General features: G+C 42.6%; 1 protein-coding gene across 3 annotated transcripts in view; it reads left to right on the top strand.

The window, feature by feature from the left end:
• The window catches only part of efcab11 (EF-hand calcium binding domain 11), a 61,508-nt gene extending 40,710 nt beyond the window's left edge, over window positions 1-20,798 (top strand). For 2 of the 3 annotated variants that reach the window (XM_046309568.1, XM_046309566.1), the window contains one exon: window positions 19,944-20,798. In XM_046309568.1, the coding sequence (XP_046165524.1) occupies window positions 19,944-20,025 (82 nt within the window). In that variant the 3' untranslated portion in view covers window positions 20,026-20,798. Of the gene's footprint in view, window positions 1-4,767; window positions 5,514-19,943 lie in introns of those variants that run through there. The other variant, XM_046309567.1, reaches the window with a different exon arrangement.
• The last annotated feature ends 2,109 nt before the right edge of the window (window positions 20,799-22,907 follow it).

Genomic DNA, 22,907 nt, shown 5'->3' with positions numbered 1-22,907 from the left:
ATCTGTCCTATGGTCTGATGAGTCCAAATTAGACATTTTTTGTTCCAACTGCCGTGTCTTTGTGTGACACGGAGTAGGTGAACGGATGATCTCTGCATGTGTGGTTCCCACCATGAAGCATGGAGGAGGAGGTTTGATGGTGTGGGGGTGCTTTGCTTTGTCTGATTTATTTAGAATTCAAGGCACACTTAACCAGCATGACTACCATAGCATTCTGCAGCGATTCGATTTGCGCTTTCATTTGTTTTTCAACAGGACAATGACCCAACACACCTCCGGGCTGTGTTAGGGCTACTTGACAAAGAAGGAGAGTGATGGAGTGCTGCATCAGATGACCTGGCCTCCACCATCACCCAACCTCAACCCAATGGGGATGGTTTGGGGTGAGTTGGACAGCAGAGTGGAGGAAAGGCAGCCAACAAGTGCTCAGCATATGTGTGATCTCCTTCAAGATTGTTGGAAAAGCACTCCAGTTGAAGCTGGTTGAGAGAATGCCAACAGTGTGCAAAGCTGTCATCAAGGCAAAGGGTGGCTACTTTGAAGAATCTCAAATCTATTTTGATTTAACAAAACTGTGTTTAAGAAAAGTACAACATGTCTAAAGATTACTTTTCAACATTGCTTGCTCACTTCATAGAAAATCTTACCTGTGATGAAATGTTTTCCACAGACACCGGGTGCCCACATTTCCCACTCTCCCACGTCGAATAGCCTGAAGCCACAGAGCTCTTGTCGCAGGCTCTATTTCCCTACGTGGGAGCATTGTGAACCGTAGGTCAGAATTTTAGACTTGTTTACATGTACATTGAACCACACAGCAGCTTTTAGGCATGTTTCTGTATAACAAACATATTTACAACGAAGTTGGCTCTTTTACAATGGAGGTCAATTGGAAAGAATGTTTGTTTTCCCCAATTTGTGGGTGTGGTTGAGGGGAATTCCTTATTATTATTATTATGTGAATGTCAACTCAGAGTATGGCTGCCTGGTATTGTGATGCAATCATTTCCATGGTAATGTAGACTGTTCATTCAAACTCATGTGGCTCATGCAATGGGATGTATTTTTTTTATGTCAATTGAGTTGAATCAACAAACCACAGCACATATTGATGGGTACACTTTCTGCTTTTACTTCCTGCTTTTAGTCCACCCTGTATGCCATCATTGACTTGAATGGGGACGTTCTGTTCTTTCGATTTCAATGGCAGCACATGCAGTCAGGAGCGAAGGAGAGGGCAAAATGTGTGTTTTTTTTTAAACGGCTATTACGGTGACCGCTGTCGTTTTTTGCCTGACTAATAACCATCATCCAAAATTCCATGACCCTCACAGCCCTTTTTCTTAGTCTCTGAGAGTAAAATTGCTCACACAGAGGTGGGCCAGCAGGGGGGAGAAAGCGATTGAGGGAGCGATACAGAGAGGTGATGTACAGATAAGGCTGAAGGGAATGTGTATGGAATAGAGAATGAAGGCGGGTTGTGTTTAGTAAATGAGGAAGGTGACATAGTGGAGAGAAGGGAATAAGGGATGGACAGAGGCGAAGGAGAGGGGAATTGAAGTGTGCAGGTTGGGTGAAGGGATGTGAAGAATGCCATGCCCTGTGACAGCTGAGCAGTCAGTGGATTGTGTGTGTGTGTGTGTGTGTTAGCATATCTGATCTCTGCACTCTAGTTGAAACAAGGGGCTCAGGTCAGGACAGGGAGTGTGTGTGTATGCAGTGGCGTGTATTCGTGGATGCCAAAGGAAGCCTGGCAGCCCCAAAAAATGTACAAAGATAAAAGTATGAAATACTTTTTCTTTGATCTCTCTGTGTTTCGTAATTTTCTTTAAATTCGCAAGAGGCTGACTTGCGTTAACTCTCCAGTGTTCTAAATCGATATTTGTTTACTAGTCTGAAAATGTCGGAAACATTAACTTGATTGACCATGGTTGTAATGCGGCATTTGATTGTCCACTGCTTTTCTTCCCCCTGGCTTGACTTCCCCAGTGATTTTACCCACACACCGCTACTGTGTGTTTGTGTACATGGTTTATGTCTCTCTCTAACGCGTATGTGCACGTGCAATGTATACGTCATGTCTCTCTATAGAGTGTGTGTAAATGTGTGATTAGGGTCAGCTCTTCCTCTGTGTGTCTCTGTCGCCATCGTCCTATCACATTCCGGAATGCCCGTGGGCCCTCTGACATCACTGCCACGGCTCCCTTGTGCCATAGCAACAAGAGATTATGCATCTGTGTCGGCAAAATCAGGAAGCCCCGTTAAATATTCTATCCCCTTCTAATCTCTGATATAGGGTCATACACTGTTGGCACTATGGGTCAGATACAGAGAGCCAGATGAGGGAGGGAAGAGAGATAGATATGGGGGGGGAGAGAGACTGATGGATTGAGGTGTTGGAGTAAGATACAGTATTCAGAAGTAGATATAGAGATATAGCAGACAGCTATATAGTTTAAACAGAAAAATGACAGATACAGAAAGCAATGCAGTGTAGCCAGATAAAGGACAGGGGGAGAAGAGGGGGTGGGACACATGTAAAGAAAGAGGGAAAGGGATAGAGCCCCACAGTGGAGGTGTCATAATACCCATAAAATCTAGCGGTCAAACAGGGAAATGGTTTCAATCGTTTTTCCAGCTTTCATTTTTCCCATAGGGGACTTTAGAAACACTTAAAATAAGGGCTGTTTCGTATATAGGCTTACCCTGGCGTGTTGTTTTGATAACCTAGTAAATCTCTCTAGGGCAAGGTGCCTTTTATCAATATATTCAGATCTCTTTACTCTCAGCTTTGAAAATGCTAATTAGCATCAAAGTAGACGACATGCAAAACTACAAATCCCTGCAAGCTCCTGCATATCATCTGTAGCTGATACCTTTGTTAACAGATATTGTGTCAATTTAAAACTCGCCAAAGACAGTTCACAGAATCGTCCATTTAAAGAAATGTAGCCTATTTATTCATTACCACATTTAGCTAACATTAGATAGTTAATCCAGAGATTCTTACCTTTGCCTCAATTCAGCAGTCTCTTCCAGATCATGGCATTTGTAGTTCTTTATGATAGCCACATTAGCAGCTAATTAGCATTTCATTTTGGGGGGGGTAAATACAGGCGAATATATTAATAAAAGGCCCCTTTTTTCGAGAGAGATTTATATGGTTATCAAAACACAGTTTCTAAAATCCCCTATTGGCAAAAATTAATAGTGGAAAAGTGATTGGAACCATTTCCCTGTTTGACCTCTAGGTATTATGACTCATACTGGGGTACTCTATTAGAGGGATGATATTTGTTAGGTAGTGTGTAATGGTATCAGAGCTGAGATCACGGCAGCAGAGCTAAGCCTAAGGTAATCCACAAAGAACTCAACTGCACCTGGGACCAAACAGCACAGTACCCTCTGACTGAACCACAGTACGATATGGTGCTACATCATAAACGGTACCTCAACGTATACTGTGCCCCCATGAATGAGCTAATACAACCATGTAATTAATTACAAGGTGCTGCATCACAAACTGTATCTCAGCATATACTGTGCCCTTGTGGAAAACCAATACGGTTCAACCAATATAGTTTTTGAAAAATATCAAGGCCAAAGTTCCAGAAACTCAGTTGTTCTGTTTTCTCTTGCTCCTATTCCCCCCTTCTTTCCTCCTTCCTCTCTCCTTTCTCCTTAACTCAGATTTTCTGTTTACAGTAGTTCCATTCTGCTGAATAGCTGTAATTAACATTCTAATGAACTAATCGCAGGATTCCCGTTGTGTTTCAAAGTTAGCGAGCTGCGTTCAGAAGCTTTTCGTTACGTAATGCCCGGGTAACACTGGAAGCTCCATTCGTGTGTGTGTGTGTGTGTGTGTGTGTGTGTGTGTGTGTGTGTGTGTGTGTGTGTGTGTGTGTGTGTGTGTGTGTGTGTGTGTGTGTGTGTGTGTGTGTGTGTGTGTGTGTGTGTGTGTGTGTGTGTGTGTGTGTGAGAGATTTATTAAAACAATAATGGGAGTAGACAAGGACTCAATCAGGCACGTGTCCTAGCGAAGCCCGTTTAAACCTCCTGCACCAGCTTTGTACCAGACAAACACACACACAGCCCTGTCTGGCCCACTAGATGGAAATAGCATTGGAGCCACGGCCCTGTAAGGTAAACAACGTGTCGGCATTGCCAGGTTGGGTGAGGGGAGTGTGTGTTCTATAAAACGTTTTACTTTAAGATTTTAGACTGGTGAACTAGCTTAATTCTGCCAGTAAGTGACACGTCTGTGTTAGATCTGTGTTGACACGAAGTGACATCCGATCAGCTAGGAAGTCTGTTTCAGATGACTAGCTATGTCCTTGCTGCAATAATGTAATGTTTCTCTCTCTAGCCTGATGTCTGTGACCAAGTAAAGCAGCCTCACTGACGGGGGCTTGCTATACCTGGGGTGGCAAGTAGCCTAGCGGTTAAGAGCATTGGGCCAGTAACTGAAAGGTCACTGGTTTGAAACCCCCCCCCAAGCCAACTAGGTGTGCCCGTAAGCACTTAACCCTAATTGCTCCTGTAAGTCGCTCTGGATAAGAGCGTCCTGCTAAATGGTGTAAAATGTACTGTTGCTGGGTTTGTCAGTGATTGACATCAATAGATTTGTAACCAGCTTCTGTATCTGATTGTAGGGAGAGCCAGCAGTGTCATGATGGGGTGCATGCACACACACACACAGATGAACGCGTGCACAAACAAATGTTCTGTCTCTCTCTTCCTCCTCCATCCGTTCCCTCTCTCCTACAGATGTATATAGAAGAGATCATGCTGAGATCGCTCCCAGGCAACAACTTCTCCCAGAATGCTCACTAACGAACACCCATTTTTTTGGTGTGAAATTCAGCCCTGAAATTATTTTAATTACTACTTGTGTTTATCTTTTATCTCTCTCTGTTTTTAACTTTTTATAAAAGGCCTCAAGAACTCACTCTAAAGGAGTCATGCAAACAAACAACAAATATGAGAAACGACAAATAACTGGAAAAAATTGAGCCCAGTGTGCAGCCTCGTTTCAGATGATGACTATCATAAAGCGTCTCAGATTGGGAGTGCTGATCTAGGATCATTTTAGCCTTTTAGATCATAATGAATAAGATTACAATGGACAGGGGGAACCTGTCCAAGCACTCTTACTCTGAGAGGCTTTATGAGTACACTCCCATTGTAATTAACTAGCCCTCTATAGTTTGAAAATGCTACGGAAGAACACAGTCCAAGATGTTGTAATCAGAAAAGGGAATATTGTTATTTGTTGTAATTGCATTTCCTCTGAAGTAGATCTTTTTTCCTGTGGAGTGGCTCTGGTGTGTGTGCGTGCGTGCACAGTAGACAAGCAGATAACCTAAGGCAGGGTGTTCCTCCTCCTCTTATTGGATAGAGGCCTCTAGGGGACACATCAATCCTTATCTTAGCCCCCGGAGCTGCTGCGACTACATACACACACAGTCTTGTATAATTACAGTGGGGCAAAAAATGATTTAGTCAGCCACCAATTGTGCAAGTTCTCCCACTTAAAAAGATGAGTCCTGTCATTTTCATCATAGGTACACTTCAACTATGACCGGTGATGAGAATTTAAAAAATCCAGAAAATCACATTGTAGGATTTTTTATGAATTTATTTGCAAATTATGGTGGAAAATAAATAAGTATTTAGTCAATAACACAACTTTATCTCAATACTTTGTTATATACCCTTTGTTGGGGCGGCAGCGTAGCCTAGTGGTTAGAGCGTTGGACTAAACCCCCGAGCTGACAAGGTACAAATCTGTCGTTCTGCCCCTGAACAGGCAGTTTCCACCATAATTTGCAAATAAATTCATTACAAATCCTACAATGTGATTTTCTGGATTTTGTACCTACCTATGATGAAAATTACAGGCCTCATCTTTTTAAGTGGGAGAACTTGCACAATTGGTGGCTGACTAAATACTTTTTTGCCCCACTGTAACTTTGTAGGGAGACACAATTCATTCCCATTCAAAATCCTATTTTCCTTAACCCCTAACCCTAAAACTAACCCTAAACCTAATTCTATTGGTGTCACGTTCTGACCATAGTTCTGTTATTTTATTATTTGTTTTAGTATGGTCAGGGTGTGAGTTGGGGTGGGCAGTCTGTTTGTTTTTCTATGTTGGTTTTTGAGTTCGGCCTAGTATGGTTCTCAATCAGAGGCAGGTGTCGTTAGTTGTCTCTGATTGAGAATCATACTTAGATAGCCTGGGTTTCACTTTTGGTTTGTGGGTGTTTGTTTCCGTGTGAGTGTTTTGGCCACACGGTACTGTTTCGGTTTTGTAAATTCACGTTGTTATTTTCTGTTTAGTGTTCTGAGTTTGAATTAAAAAATCATCATGAACACATACCACGCTGCACTTTGGTCCGATCCTTACTCCTCCTCAGACTAAGAGGAAATCCGTAACAAGTGGGGATTAATAGAATCTCCCCAGTTGGTAAAATGTTTGTTCTGGTCCCCATAAGTATAGTTAAACACATCCAGGAACACACACACACAGGAATTGTAGGTCTGCTGAGAAAATGCATCCTATAACATTTTAACATAGAATAGCTAGATTATTTCAATCATTCAGTCTACAGTAGCTGCAAATGTGTGGTGTTCAATGTAGGCCTGCATTCCATGAGACTTTCGTGGAAAGAACATGCAGAGTTTGACATTAACCTGTTTATCCACGTGTCCTTCTAACAAGTAGGTGACTGAAAATGTTGTTGTTTTAATGCAAGAAACCACTTTAAAAAATAAAATGCATTATTATTCCCATACCAATATTACAGAGAATCAGACAAATTATGCTCTCCTCAGCTTATTCAAACCTAAGTAGACAATAGGCAATCTCAAAATACAACACTGCCCCTTTAAAATAAAATACAAAAGCTGTTTACCTGACTCATTAATCTACTCACAATACCCCATAATAAGTGTTTTTTAGAAATTGTTGAAAATGTATTATATATTTAAGAAAGAACTCACCAGCTAGCAAAGGATATGAACTAAATGTGTGCACGTGGTTACATGCACCTCGCTTTGATCTCATAACAAGCGCATCTACTCAGAACCGCTCATGCTGTGAACACAGTCCAGTTCAAAGTAAATGACACTGATCCATATATGGCAATGTTCTATTTGCATATAGGCCTACTGCAGCTCTCATTTGTTTATGCCTCACCGGTCTGTGTAGAGCACGGACTGAGTAGTGCGTGTCAATGCAATAAAATCCTACTCTGTTCTACCTACAACATCTCTTGCATGGTTAATTTTGTTTCAGTGTGTTGCATTGAAAGTGGCTAATATTGTGTTGATTCGACCACAATTGCCACAGTAAAGGGAAATGTGAATAGTGTTAACAGGGAAAACTCTGGAACAGTGGTCACCAACTTTTTCTGAGTCAAAATCACTGAGTCAAAATGCAAGCCAACATGACTTAAAAAATGTACGCATATGCAACATTAACCAATTAAAAACTACTGTAGCAATGATAATGCATTGTTGTTCAGGCCATAGAAATGTATGGCTTATAAAGGTGTTGACAGTGCTGAGTAAGAAAAAAACAGCAGCACTTTGCTGTATTTGTAGACTGTCTCTCTCTAGTCATGGTTTTAAACATGTTGAAATCTCACAGTATTAACTTTGCAGTAGATTTCTTATGCCTGCTACGTTACTGCAGACACGGTAATCTGAGCTATCCGATTGGTCAGCGTTAGGCCTATAGTGCACTTGATTTTATCTCTGGGCCCGCCGGGAAGGCAGTTTAACTTCATTCCACATGAAATGGTTCAAAATGGCAACAGTTTGCAAGGGTGCACCTACTGCCAACAGCCCATGACTGTAATGACTGACGCTGGCGATGAGAAGCAGGTACGGGGAGTAGAACATTTTAATATGGAACAGACATCAAACAGGACAGCGACCGTATGCAAAGACAAACAAACATTAATCTTGAAGCAGGGAACAGAGCTTGGGAACAGACAGATATAGGGGAGGTAATGACCCAGGTGATTGAGTCCAGGTGAGTCCAATAATCGCTGATGCACGTGACTGGATAAGGCAGGTGTGCGTAATGCTGGGGAGCCTGGCGCCTTCGAGTGCCAGGGAGGGGGATTAGGAGCAGGTGTGACAATGATAAATACATTTTTTTTAAATGGAAGAAAAGGCTTTATTGTTTAGGGTTTGTTCAGAAATGTTTTGCAATCGACTAGGAATGCTTTGGAGATCGACCGGTTGGTGACCACTGTTCTCGAAAGTTGAGTGAAGTTCAATCTCGTGCTTCTCTCTGTGGGTTGATATTTCTGCTCGGCAGTCCCAGAGAGCTGCACGGACGCAGCTTAGAAGGAACATTGGTTCCAACCAAATGTGACAGACAGGCCTCCCTTGGGGTAAGTAGGGCCCAATGGAGAATAGGAAGGTCTTTCATCCACCTGTGTGTGTGTGTGTGTGTGTGTGTGTGTGTGTGTGTGTGTGTGTGGGTGAAGATGAAGGCTTTTCATCCTTCAGACTGTGACAAAGGAAACGGTTTCAGCGAGGAGGCATAGAGATGTGTTTTAGGGTACAAAGAGAGTAACGTACCCCCCCTTTCCTCTCATCCCCCATTCACTTCTTGGCTGTTTCAGAGTATATTTCTCATTTGATCAGAGAGGCTTGCCCCCACACTGATAGATTGTGGGTACCCATGGAGCTGTTTGTGTTAGCAGGAGCTGAACAACGTATGATGTGCACAGTGGCACCGGTCTCCTCTGATTGGAATATAGAGAGTGAGAGTGTGTGCGTGTGTGCTTGCGAAAGTATTTCTTCACTGCTCAGTGACTCTGACTCTCTCCCTCCTTTGCCTCATCTTCTTTATGTGTGTGATTTGATGTCGTCGTCCTCCCCCACCCCCCCAGGTGAGTGAAATGAGTTAGTAATGGAGTCTGTGTGAGACCCAGGCGCCCCCCTGCCTCTCCCCAGACACATCCCAGGCAGGGGCCTGTCTCCTGGGCTAGAGAAAGCCGGGCAGCCCCCTTTTTAGAGCATGGCCTCCAGGGGTGGGTCATTTCACTGGCAGCAGGGGGCTGATTCCTCCTCTGCGTTCACATTACAGGGCCAGCAGTATCTCCCTACCCACCTTAGAGCGTACTCCTTTTGTGCACACACACACACACACACACACACACACACACACACACACACACACACACACACAAACTGTTGCTACCCAGGCACATATCCCTCTGTCCATCCCCACACCTTCCCTATCTTTTCTCGTAATCTGTGATGTCATGTAAGGAAACAAGAGGTTTATACTTCCTGCCTTATTCTCATTTTAAGCAGCTATGGGATGACACATACTGCAGACAGTGTGTTCAGAGATTACACTAAGTGCTACTGTATGCCCTTTTATTAATTAATTATTTTTACTTCAGTTTATTTTAGTAACTACTTTCTTAACCAACAATGCAGTTAAGGGTGTGTAAGTAAAGTATTCGGCACGTGACAAATAACATTTGATTGGATTTGATATTCATCCCCCTTGGATTTTTTTTCACATTTTGTTGTGTTGCAAAGTGGGGTTTAATATACTTCGTTGGGATTTTTTGTCATTGTATCCCTCATTTAATCAAAGTATATTGAAAGCAGGTGCTTCCACACAGGTGTGGTTCCTGAGTTAATTAAGCAATTAACATCTAATTTTGCTTAGAGTCATGTATAAAAATGCCCAGTTGCCCATTATTTTGGCTACCGTGGCTAGAAAAAGATATCTCAGTGACTTTGCAGTTCTCTGTCATTGGATTCTGGAGAGGTCATTTTTGAGATCCATGTAGATCCGCAACAAAAAATCTCTGGTGGCTGGTTTGGAGATGATACAGTGTAGCCTAATACAGAAGCATGTCTGTTCTATGAAATAAATTCCCGAAATAAATTCCGAAATAAATGTATTCTCAAATATATTATTTTCTCTGTTACGCTGTGTGCACTGAACTGACATGCATGATTGTTGCTGACACCCTGATATTCTGATGAAGGGATTTAAATAATTAAATATTCTATAATGAGCTCAACTCAAACACCGGTGTGTAGCCTACTGTACCTGCTGGCAAAGTATACTGAACAAAAATATAAACTTAACATGCAACAATTTCCAAGATTTTATTGAGTTACAGTTTATATAAGGAAATCAGTCAATTGAAATACATTTATTAGGCCCTAATCTATGGATTTCACATGACTGGGAAAACACGGATATGCATATGTTGGTCACGGATACCTTTAAAAAAAAAGGTAGGGGTGTGGATCAGTAATCTAGGCAGTATCTGATGTGACCACCATTTGCCTCATGCAGCGCAACACCTCTCCTTCGATACAGAGTTGGTCAGGCTGTTGATTGTGGACTGTGGAATGCTTTCCCACTCTTCAATGGCAGTGCAATGTTGCTGGATATTGGCAAAAACTGGAACACGCTGTCATACACACAAATCCAGAGCATCCCAAACATGCTCAATATGTGACATGTCTGGTGAGTATGCAGGCCATAAGAGAACTGGGACATTTTCAGCTTCCAGGAATTGTGTACAGATTCTTGCGACATGGGGCTGTGCGTTATCATGCTGAAACATGAGGTGACGGTGGAGGATGAATGGCACGACAATTGGCTTCAAGATCTCATCACTATCTCTTTGCATTCAAATTGCCATCGATAACATGCAATTGTGTTTGTTGTCCATAGTTTATGCCTGCCCATACCATAACCCCTCCCCCACCATGGGGCACTCTGTTCACATCAGCAAACGAGTAACCAACACAACGCCATACACGTGGTGTGAGGCTGGTTGGAAGTACTGCCAAATTTTCTAAAATGACGGAGGCGGCTTATGGTAGAGAAATTAACATTCCAATTTTGGAAACAGCTCTGGTGGATGTTCCTCTAGTCAGCATGCCAATTGCATCCTCCTTCAAAAATTGATTCATCTGTGACGTGTTGTGACAACTGCACATTTTAGTGGCCTTTTATTGTCCCCAGCACAAGGTGCACCTGTGTAATGATAATGCTGCTATATCTTCTTGATATGCCACACCTGTCAGGTGGATGGATTATCTTGGCAAAAGAGAAATGCTCACTAACAGGGATGGAAACACATTTGTGTACAAAATTTGAGAGAAATAGGTATTTTGTGCATATGGAAAATGGGACCGACCGGCTCAATTCGGTCTTGTGTAGCAAATTTTCAGTTGGTGTTTCTACTTTTATCCAATGTAAAAGACTCAGAGCTAAAACATGGTATATCATTGTTCTTTGTCCATACCATTTCAACATCGTTCACACCCTCTTAAGCCTTAGCCACACATCTTTAAGTATTCACATGTAAGGCAATGTGCTAAACAGAGAGTAAGGTAGTGTACTAAACAACCAACGATTTCAAGACTAAAGGCTGCTTTATACAACGTCTGTATACAGTCCATGACATCATGAACATTCTATTGTTGTCCGCAATCAAATTTGTCTTTGAAAAATTATAAACACAAAATCGACAGGCTACATGACAAACGCAGCTTGGTGGTCCAAATAGCATAACATCAGTAAACCATCTGTTTAAAAATGTATTTAGTATATGTTAATCTAGCAAACCAGGCAACTAAAAGCAACTTTCTAAACCATTTTTTTGGTAAGTTTATAGCTTGCTTGCTAATGTTAAGTTAGCTGGCAAGCCAGTTCAAATAATGACCATAGCTGACAACATCTTAACTTTAGCTAATCTCTATTCATTATAACAGGAAAATAAACTCACAACAAGATCATTACTTAAAATAATATTTTTCTGAGGATCCCCATTAGCTGTTACAAAAGCAGCAGCTACTCTTCCTGGTGTCCACATGAAACATGACATAATACAGAACTACATCAATTTAAAAAGGCACACACAGCCTACATATCAATACATACACACAAGCTATCTAGGTGAAATAGGTGAGAGGCGTTGTGCTGTGAGGTGTTGCTTTTTCTGTTTTTTTTTCAACCAGGTTTGCTGTTGAGATGGGAGTTCCGTGCAGTAATGGCTCTATTTAATACTTTATGCTTTCTTGAATTTGTTCTGGATTTGGGGACTGTGAAAAGACCCCTGGTGGCATGTCTGGTGGGGTAAGTGTGTGTCAGAGCTGTGTGTAAGTTGACTATGCAAACAATGTTGAATTTAACACAATGTTTCTTGTAAAAAGGAGAAGTGATGCAGTCAGTTTCTCGTCAACTCTTGGAGACTGGCATGTAGTATTACTATTAACCTCTGATTACAATGAAGAGCAAGACATGCTGCTCTGTTCTGGGCAAGCTGCAGCTTAACTAGATCTTTCCTTTGCAGCACTCAACCACACGACTTGACAATAATCAAGATAAAACTACAGCCTGCAGGACATGCTTTTTGGAGTATGATGTCAAAAAAGCAGAGCATCTCTTAAATACTGACAGACCTCTCCCCATCTTTACAATCAGTGAATATATATGTTTTGTCCATGACAGTTTACAATCTAAGGTAACACCAAGTAATTTAGTCTCCTCAACTTGTTCTAAAGCAACACCATTCATTACCAGATTCAGCTGAGGTCTAGAACATAGGAAATGGTTTGTACTAAATACAATGCTCTTAGTTTTAGAGATGTTCAGGACCAGTTTATTACTGGCCACCCATTCCAAAACAGACTGCAACTCTTTTTAAGGGTTGCAGTGACTTCATTAGCTGTGGTTTACTGATGCGTATATGATTGAATCATCAGCATACATAGACACACATGCTTCGCTTAATGCCAGTGACCACACTTTACATGTTTGACATTAGAGAAGCTTCCATTAAATAAAACCCTCTGAGTTCTATTAGATTGCCATATCATGGATTCAGAGCTGAGATTGAAAAGCCATAACACCTACACTACCGTTCAAAGTTTGGGGTCACTTAGAAATGTCCTTGTTTTCCATTAAAACATGCATGAAATGAGTTGCAAAATGAATAGGAAACATAGTCAAGATGTTGACAAGGTTATAAATAATGATTTTCTTGGGGGGGGGGGGCTCCAAATACGTAAATTTGCTCCAATTAAGCACCGTCCTCAGGGTATGGCATGGCGTTGCAAGATGGAGTGATAGCCTTCCTTCTTCAAGATCCCTTTTACCCTGTACAAAACTCGAACTTTACCACTACCAAAGCTCCCCCAGACCATCACATTGCCTCCACCATGTTTGACAGATGGCGTCAAGCACTCCTCTAGCATCTTTTTAATTTTTCAGTGTCTCAATGTTCTTCTTTGTGATACCGAACACCACGAACTTAGATTCGTCCGTCCGTAACGCTTTTTTTTCAATCTTCCTCTGCCCAGTGTCTGTTCTTTTGCCAATCTTAATCTTTTATTTTTATTGGCCAGTCTGAGATGGCTTTTTCTTTGCAACTCTGCCTAGAAGGCCAGCATCCTGGAGACGCCTCTTCACTGTTGACGTTGAGACTGGTGTTTTGCGGGTACTATTTAATGAAGCTGCCAGTTGAGGACTTGTGAGGTGTCTGTTTCTCGAACTACACACTCTAATGTACTTGTCCTTTTGCTCAGTTGTGCACCGGGGCCTCCCACTCCTCTTTCTGTTCTTGTTAGAGACAGTTTGCGCTGTTCTGTGAAGGGAGTAGTACACAGCGTTGTACGAGATCTTCAGTTTCTTGTCAATTTCTCACATGGAATAGCCTTCATTTCTCAGAACAAGAATAGACTGAGCAATTTTGAGTCTGTAATCGAATCCACAAATAGTCAACTAGTCTAAAGAAGGCCAATTTTATTGCTTCTTTAATCAGAATAAGTTTTCAGCTATGCTAACATAATTGCAAAAGGGTTCTTTAATGATCAATTAGCTTTTTAAAATGATAAACTTGGATTAGCTAACACAACGTGCCATTGGAACACAGGAGTGATGGTTGCTGATAATGGGCCTCTGTACGCCTATGTAGATATTCCATTTTAAAAAATCTGCCGTTTCCAGCTACAATAGTCATTTACAACATTAACAATGTCTACAATGTATTTCTGACCAATTTGATGTTATTTTATTGGAAAACAAATCTGCTTTTCTTTCAGAAACAAGGACATTTCTATGTGACCCCAAACTTTTGAACGGTAGTGTATGTTTTCGCAACAACTGGTCATCGTCAATAATAACAAAGGCTGCACTGAAATCTAGCAGTGCATTTCCCCACAATCTTCTTGTTATCAATTTCTTTCAACCAATCATCATTCATTTGTGTCAGTGCAGTACATGTTGAGTGCCCTTCTCTATAAACATGCTGAAAGTCTGTTGTTCATTTGTTTACAGAGAAGTAGGATTGTGCAGTTTGCTAAGATCTGGCAGCAAGCTGATAGGTCTGTTGTTAGAACCAGCAAAGGCCTCTTTACCACTCTTGGATAACAGAATGACTTTGGCTTCCCTCCAGGCCTGTTGACACAGACTTTTCTCTAGGCTCAGGTTTAAGCTATGACAGATACGAGGGGCTACAGAGTCGGCTACCATTTTCAGTAGCTGTCAATGCCAGGAGGTTTGTCATTGTTGATCGATAGCCGTAATTGCCCCACCTTTCCCATACTTAACTTAACTTTTCTTTCATTGTTTTTTTTATTTCTATGCATGAGGATGATGGCTCACTGTTCGTTGTTGCCTAAGTTTGCCCACTTTGCCAATGAAATAATCATTAAAATAATTGGCAACATCAAAATTGTTTGAGTTGAATTTGTCTTTCTGCCCATAATTTCATTTAAAGTACTCAAGTTTTTTTTCCGTCATTCTTTATATTATTGATCTTGGCTTCATAATACAGTTTCTTTTTCTTTTTGTTGAGTTTAGTCACATCATTTCTCAATTTGTAGTAAGCCAGTCAAATGTGCAGCCAGACTTATTAGCCACTCCTTTTGCCCCATCTCTTTCAACCATACAGATGTTCAATTCTTCATCAATCCATTGAGCCTTAACAGTTCTAACAGTCAGTTTCTTAACATGTGCATGTTTTTCAATACTTGGAAGAAGGAATTTCATAAATTCATCAAGTGCAGCATCTGGATGCTCCTTATTAATCACGTCAGACCAAAAAAATATTTTTAACATCATCCACATAAGACTCACAGCAAGATCTTTTGTATGATCTCTTATACGCTATCTTAGGCCCAGCTATTGGAATTTGGGCTTTCCTGGATATAGCCACAATTGGACTTTGGTGCAGGTCATGTTGTTTGTCACATTATCATCTCTGGTAAACACACTATATAAATTAAAATCATGTTTTATTTGTCACCTGCATAAGGTATAAACGGTACAGGGAAATGGTTACTTGCATAGTGGAGTCTTTTGTTTAGACATGTAGCTAGCTAGCTAAACAATGAACCATAATCCCAACTCATAACGTTACTATCCTGTATGAATCTACAGGTGGCTAAAGCTAACCAACTAGGTTCTATGTTACCTAGCTAGCTAACATTAGGCTATAACTAGAAATGCAAATGGCTCTGGGATACGAATAATATTACTACACAAATTATACACGTAACATTTGCTAGCAAGCCAGCCAGCTAACATTAGCGAGCTATCTAACAGTACGCTTTAACTTGCAATGAATTTGACTCGCTAACAAAATAGAAATGTATCATATCTGAAAATGTAGCTAGCTAGACTCTCTTACTCGTAGACATGGATGAACGCTTTTCCCCTCTGTTACGGATGCCATGGTTGCCCTTAGTTTGAGGATTTAATCCGGAGATGTGTTTCTTGCAGTTTTTCGTGATATCTGTCAAAAAAAGCTGCGTTAGAAAGGATTAGCTACACATACTGAGCAGCTCGTGTTATAGACAGAAGCGTACTACATGCCAGACGAATCCAAACTCATCTCGGCATGTCGAGCCCATCCATTATCTCAGCCAAACATGGCTAGTGGAACGGTTCCAGACTTTTCCCATGTCTAAACCAACTAGGCTCGTATTTTTTAAACTATTATTCTTATTTACAGATAACATACACGTTTGTTATTAAGGCACATGAAAGTTCGGGGATCTTTTATTTCAGCTCATGGGATCAACACTTTACATGTTGCGTTTATATTTTTGTTCAGTGTAATTCAAAGCTTATACTTTAACATTCAGGATGGAACTTTCCAGTACTTTCCAATGTGCAACATTTCTTAATGCAATCTAGGCAAAACACAAAACACTTTTGGCCTCCTACAATTGTGTGTATGGCATTGTTTTAAAAATGAATTTACAACCTGAGTTTCAAGCATGGTTTAGGGGCAGCTGCTCTTAAAGGGGGCAATGGCGTCTTAAAAGGGCAATGATATACTCTGTTATATTATGGAACCCCCCCCCCCAATTGAACATGCGGGAGGCCGCTTTTCCACCATCATAAAAAAGCACCAAATGATGGAATTTCTCATGGAACAATGGTGTCGCTCGCATCCTTCCAATAGAGTTCCAGACACTTAGAATCAATGCCAATGTGCATTGAAGCTGTTCTGGCAGCTCATGGTGGCCCAAGGCCCTGTTAGGACTAGGGATGGACAATATATCAGTGAACATATTGGAATCGGACGATATTAGCTACAAATGGCAACATTGGCATCGGCCCAATGACTAGTTTAACGCCGATGGGCAAAACCGATGTCAAAGCTGACTATATAAGCTATATAACGCAGGTAGGTGACATAATGATGCCATGTAAAAATGTAGCGCTACATGTGCAACAACGCATTCCTAACCTAGCCCACAATGTCTGCTGTGTGGATCGAGCAGTCAACAAGTCGAGCAGTCATTTGAAAGAGTAAGACAATTTCAGCGAGACAACTCAAAGGTGAACTCCGTTAATGCCAAGATAATGGAATTCATGCCCTTGACAATCAACCGTTCTCTTTCGTGGGTGATGTTGGCTTTTGCTGACTGGTCGAGCACAGGTACACACGACCAAGTGCGTTATTTTTCAGATGTTGCCCTACCGGAGTTACACAGTAATAGTGTCACTGATATTAGCTTCACGACTGACATTTGGACCAGCGATATCAGCCCCATGAGTCTGACAGCACAGTGGGCACAGTCGTCGAGGATTTTGTACTGAGGAAAGTCGTACCGCATGCTCATGAATGTGCTGGTTGTCATTCTGCCATTTCAAGTGCATCACTAATTAAGACACTTTATTTTGGTGTTTCCTTTATTTTGGCAGTTACTGACTGACTGGGTTGGAACCCTGGGCTCCTGCACGCCATAAGTCTGTGTGTGTGTCTTTGTGTGCTTGCTTGTGTGTGTGTTGCGATGCACAGGCAGAAACTGGGGCAGATGCTCTCATGAGAGCATCAATATCCCGATTGGGGTTCCACACACACAGCTGCCACACACTGATAATGTAATTAGGTATGAATGGATCCGTCTGGTGTAACCAGTTGTAATGGACTGAATGAACAGTCAACTACTGAGCAGTCTTTCTTTCTCTCTCTTTTTCTTTGTAGACAGTGTTGGACCACTGTGTCCGCTCTATTCAACATTGACAGAGTTTACACTGGGGGGGGGGGGGGGCTTGCTCTCTTTTTGTGTGTGTGTGTGTGTGAGCTTTGGGCACGATCAGTGTGTGTGTGTCTTTAGAGCAGGGATGGCCAACTCCAGTCCCCGGGGGGCTGACTGGTGTCACAAGTTTGCCCCAACTAACACACCTGACTCCAATAATCAACAAAATACCATCTTTGGTTTAGAATGCAATTAGTTTGATCTGCTGTGTTTGCTCTGGTTGGGGGGGAAAAGTGAGACACCATTCCAGCCCCGACAACTGGAGTTGCCTACGACTGGTCTCCTCTCCCTCTGGCACTTAGTTGATCACTTAATGTCACTGGTTGGCTAGGGAGTTCACACACCTGGTTTCACTAATTAAAAGGAAAGTATGAAAAGCAGCAGACTGTTGCCCTCTAGGAGTTGACTTTCACATCACCTTTTTCGTCTCACTCTCTTCAACTCTCCCTCGCCATCCCACTCTTTCACCACATTTCTCTCCACCCCCCGCCCTTCTCTCTACCTCCTTCCAACTCTGTTTCCCCTCTCCATCCAGCCCCCTTTCTCCCTTCCCTTTCCATCCCACTCTCTCTGACCCACTATCAGTCTGTGTTTGACAGCCTGAGCAGTAATGGTAATTTCATAGCTGTCAGTACAACACAGGGTTTCAAGAACGGTCAGTGTCAGGCCTTAATTAGACTGTCAACACACACACACACACACACACCATTCCAAATGTGTGATTATATACACACTAATCACATCTTAATGGTACGTTCTTGATTGTGGTCATAGCTTCTGTCAGTTTAAATGTCACTGTGTAAGTGGTTTGTTTAAATGACATATATATATATATATATACACACACCCATACCCAAACACACAAGCAGCACACAGGCATTAAGTCATGATCGTCTTCCATCTAATGCTACGTAAAGTGGTCTCTTAGTGTTGTTATCCGGGCTCACCCTCATCATCTTTGTCTGTCAGTATCCCCTGTTTTGTCTTCTCTTTCCATAGCAATCTCTCTTTCTCTCGCTGTCTTTCCATATCACTTTCTCTCTCTCTCTTTGTCACTTTTTCTTATCGTCTTTCTTGCTCTCCCGCAGGGATTCAGAGAGTCTTTACTAAACCATAGTAGACAGTTCTAGACACTCTTAGCAGAGCTTAGAGGGCTTGAGGGAAACGAGTGGGTGAAGAGGGATGCGCAGCGTTTCCTAAAGCTCTGTCCTGGAGACCCCAGGTGGTGCACGTTTAGTTGTTTTTGCCCTAGCTCCCACACACCAGATTAAAATAATCAACTTCTCACTAATCCGTTGGGGGAAAACCTAAATGTGCATCCCCTGGGGTCCCCAGCACAGAGTTTGGGAAACCCTGTATTCACAGAGTAGCTGTTGCAGGTGTACAGTAGGTCCACCAGGTAAAGACTTATTTCGGGAAATGACGCAGCAGGTGAGGTGCGACAGGTGCCTAGGAGGACAGGGTTTTGTTTGTTCAGCCTCCACTACATCCCTGGTGGTGGGAGGGTGCGGTGGAGGAGTGATAAATAGGCTGTGAATGGTGGTGTCACACTATCTAACCCTCTTCTACAATACAGATAGACCCCCTGCAGTCGAGTCCAAATTGGATCCTCACAGTGCTCTCATTTAGAGCGCCCGTTAGAGCTTTGGTTAGTAGAGCGAGACGATGAGACACAGGAAGGAGGAGGAAGTGTGATTTTCCACTGGCTGGCTGTTTAATGCTGCTCTAATTCTCCTTCCCGTTGATCCTCATCTCCACACAGCTGCTGTGTTTACACGCACACTCTGCACAGCCAAGGAATGGAGAGATCACACACAGAGAGAGAGGGAGAGAAGGTGTGTGTGGCAGAGCGACATGGAGGAGAGAGAGAGCGCCAGGGAGGGGATGAGAGATGTGAAGAACGAAATAGAGCGAGAGTCAGGTCTATTGTACTGTAATTTCTCCATTGACATGATTCAATTTGCTGTGGCGACTTCTTCATACACTGGCTCTGGAGTGGAGTGGCTCATCTAGTGTGATAGTGTGTGTATGTCTGTGTGTTTGTGCTCATGCAGTGTGTGTGTGTGTGTGTGTACAGTGCGCGTGTGTTTCAATGTGTTTGTAGAACTGCTATTTTATGAATATAGAACAGAGTAATAGAGCCATTGTAAAACACCTGCAGCCTGTGGTGCTAGGAGCCAGTGTGCCAGCGCTTGGCTGTAACGTGGCTGACTAGCTGTGCTCTCCAGGGGTAGAGAATTAAAAACCAACTTTGGACAACTGGCTGCTTCTTACCACAGAGACGTATGCTTCTTCTCCTCTCCTCCTTCTATCCTCCTCTCCTATCTCCTCCCCGCCCCTCCCCTCCTCTTCTCTAACTGTGTTATTTGTCTCTCTTACAGGCTGGTAGACCAGGATAGTGATGGCCACGTGAGCTTCAGAGACTTTGAGTGTGTCATCAGCTATGGACAGGCCAACAGCTAACTGAGAGTGGACACTCAGTTCCTCTCTCCTCCTTGGACTGGACAGTTTCGTTCTGGCCAACATCTAATAAAAATCAACAATGGAACAACTTGTGCAGAATGCATTTTGGAACCCACTGTTGACTTGCTTTTGTGCCACCTCTGCTACTTTGACAGAGAACCAGTGACCCAGCCACCTCTGTCTCCCTTTTTACCCCCTTCTCTCTCTCTCACTCACTCACTCACTCTCTCACTCACTCACTCTCTCACTCACTCACTCACTCACTCACTCACTCAACCCCATCTCTCTCACTCACCTCAACCCCCTGGTCTCCCAAATGCACTTCCACCTGAGAGGGAGGGAGGGAGATAGATAGAGAGGGGAGAAGAGATGAAGGGGTATCCAAATTGAATATTACCCCTGGTAGTAATAATATTGGATTTTTAATCAGGCAGGGCTCCAGGACAGCCCTAGCTGCGCCTCCATAGCTTCTCTGTATTATAAAGCCCCGGTGAACAGGGTCATATTCATTAGTGCACAAAGTAGTAAAACACATTGCAACAGAACATTTAAAAAATAACTTATTTGACATGTTCAGGTAGTCCCTCCCAGGTTTCAGTACATTTGGTTCCTGATGAACAGGACCCAGGGTTACTGCTCCAGAGGGGATTTGCCAGCGCGCTATTCTTGTTCCCGCCAATTACAGGACTGTAAATACAATGTTTGTGTTCTGGAGAGATTTATGACGACGGTACTCCCGTCTGAATAAAGATTAATTTGTTTTTGTAATCAAAGTACCCGAGTATTGGATCTGTGTGACGCAGAGAGACAAGTGCACACACGGCATACAAATGCATACACACACAGTCAAAAGCTTACATGCACACTCATATGAACACACAAACATGGTTGTTTAAACACAAACAGTCTCGCACACTTGAAAACAAACACACAAGTCTCTCAACACACACACACTCAATTACTCTCACTCACACACGTTTGTTTCATGTATCCATCAAAGAGGACTCGGGGGGGCTGCGAAATAAGGAAATGGACTTGAAGAGAAATGTAATCAAGCAGTTGTTTAATCAAATAGAGTAATTGTCTAATCCTGCCTCCGTCTCATCTTGAAGAAGCAGTGGTAGCGGCATCCGATACGTACTGGGACAAGACACTTTAATCCACTCTCTTACTGGATTAAACCAATCCTCCCATTCATTCTACACAACATCGGGTTACGGAGAGAGAGCGAAAGGGAGAGAGGGAGGGGGATAAAGAGAAGCTATGAGGTAGAGAAGGAGAATGGAACTGATACAGAGACATGAACAAGGAGAGCGGAACCGATCTAGCGAAAGAAATGGGGAGAAAGAGAAAAAGAGGCAGAGATGATAGTAGCAGAGGTTTGGCATGGGTGGGAGGCAGGGAAGGATGCATGCTGGTCTATTGTGCTGCTGTTGCAGGACACTGACTTGGCTGAAACCACAGCACAGACAGGCTCTGTCTGGCTGGGTTAGGGGTCTTTTGTATATTTTTATTTGGCCATTCCTCAAACTCTTTCCATCCATCCCTCTCTCTTGTCTACTGCCCATGCCAACCCACTGTTGGAGAAACTGGTGCTTTGTGCTGTTTTCTGTGCTTTTCCCATCCAACAGAACCTGTTAGCCTAGCCTAGACACCAACAACCAAACAGCAGGCCAAACACATTTCAGCTGGGCTCAAGGCCAGGCCGGGGGAGGTGGGGCTCTAAAGTGGGACAAATGTGGTTACATATGTGACAGTATTTTTGCTGTGTGACCTGGAGTTTTATTTTGGGAGCACCAGTGTGACTAAAAAAAAAACATTAAAAAAAAGGAGTACTGGTCTATTAAGCTTGATAAATGTCCATTGGTGTAGGGGGGGGGGGGGTGTAGGAAGTCTGGGTGGCAGGAAGTGACAGGGGGACCAGGTAGCTGAGTAGTGGTGTCTTCAGCCGCCTGATGGTCTTGGGGTAGAAGCTATTGGCCAGTCTTAGTTTTAGCCATGATGCTCCTGTCCTGCACGCGTCTGAGGGATGGAAGTGGGGAGAACAGGCCGTGGCTCGGGTGGCTGAAGTCCCTGATGATCTTCTTGGACTTCCTGTGACACCTGGTGTTGTATGTGTGCTGGAGGACAGGCAGTCTGCACCCCCAATGGCGCGTTCGGCTGTGCATACCACTCTCTGTATTGCCTTGTGGTCAGCGGTGTTAAAGTAGCCAAACCAGGCTGGTGAATAATGCTAATCACTAATTAGCTAGCTGGCTAGCTAAATGCCATTTAGCTAAATGCACTAGCTAGGGCAAAGCAAACGTTAGCTCTAATACATGTTGTTACCAGTGGTGGTGTGTAGATCAGCATGTTGTTTTCTCAACAGCATGTTTTGAATCAGATGGCGTATTCTAAAAAAATGTCTCTAAATACAACATTTATTCAAATTTGATTAGGGTCCACTGGGAAACACTGAACAACACTGGTTCCTACCCTGTCATAACTCCTACCTGGCTTTTTTGTTTGTTGTCATGCCAAACAACACCAACCATGAAATTAGAATAGATCATTCTATTTCTATGATTCCAACAGTTCACCCAGGTGTTTCGATCTATATCGCAAGTCAAATCGCAATATTTGGGTTAAAAAAAAATCGCAATGGGATTTCTTTGCCCATATCGTGCAGTCCTACTGGCAACATGGTAACTTTACCGGTAAATGCAAACATTTGGTGACACAGAAAGAAAGGAAAAGTGATATCTTCCTCCGGAGAGTAGGAAGTAGGATTTATACACTGCTCAAAAAAATAAAGGGAACACTTAAACAACACAATGTAACTCCAAGTCAATCACACTTCTGTGAAATCAAACTGTCCACTTAGGAAGCAACACTGATTGACA

This window comes from Oncorhynchus gorbuscha, linkage group LG17 (genome assembly GCF_021184085.1).
Source record: "Oncorhynchus gorbuscha isolate QuinsamMale2020 ecotype Even-year linkage group LG17, OgorEven_v1.0, whole genome shotgun sequence".
NCBI classification, from domain to species: Eukaryota; Metazoa; Chordata; class Actinopteri; order Salmoniformes; family Salmonidae; genus Oncorhynchus; species Oncorhynchus gorbuscha.
The sequence above is the reverse complement of the archived record's forward strand: the minus strand, read 5'-3'. Positions and strand labels throughout refer to the sequence as shown.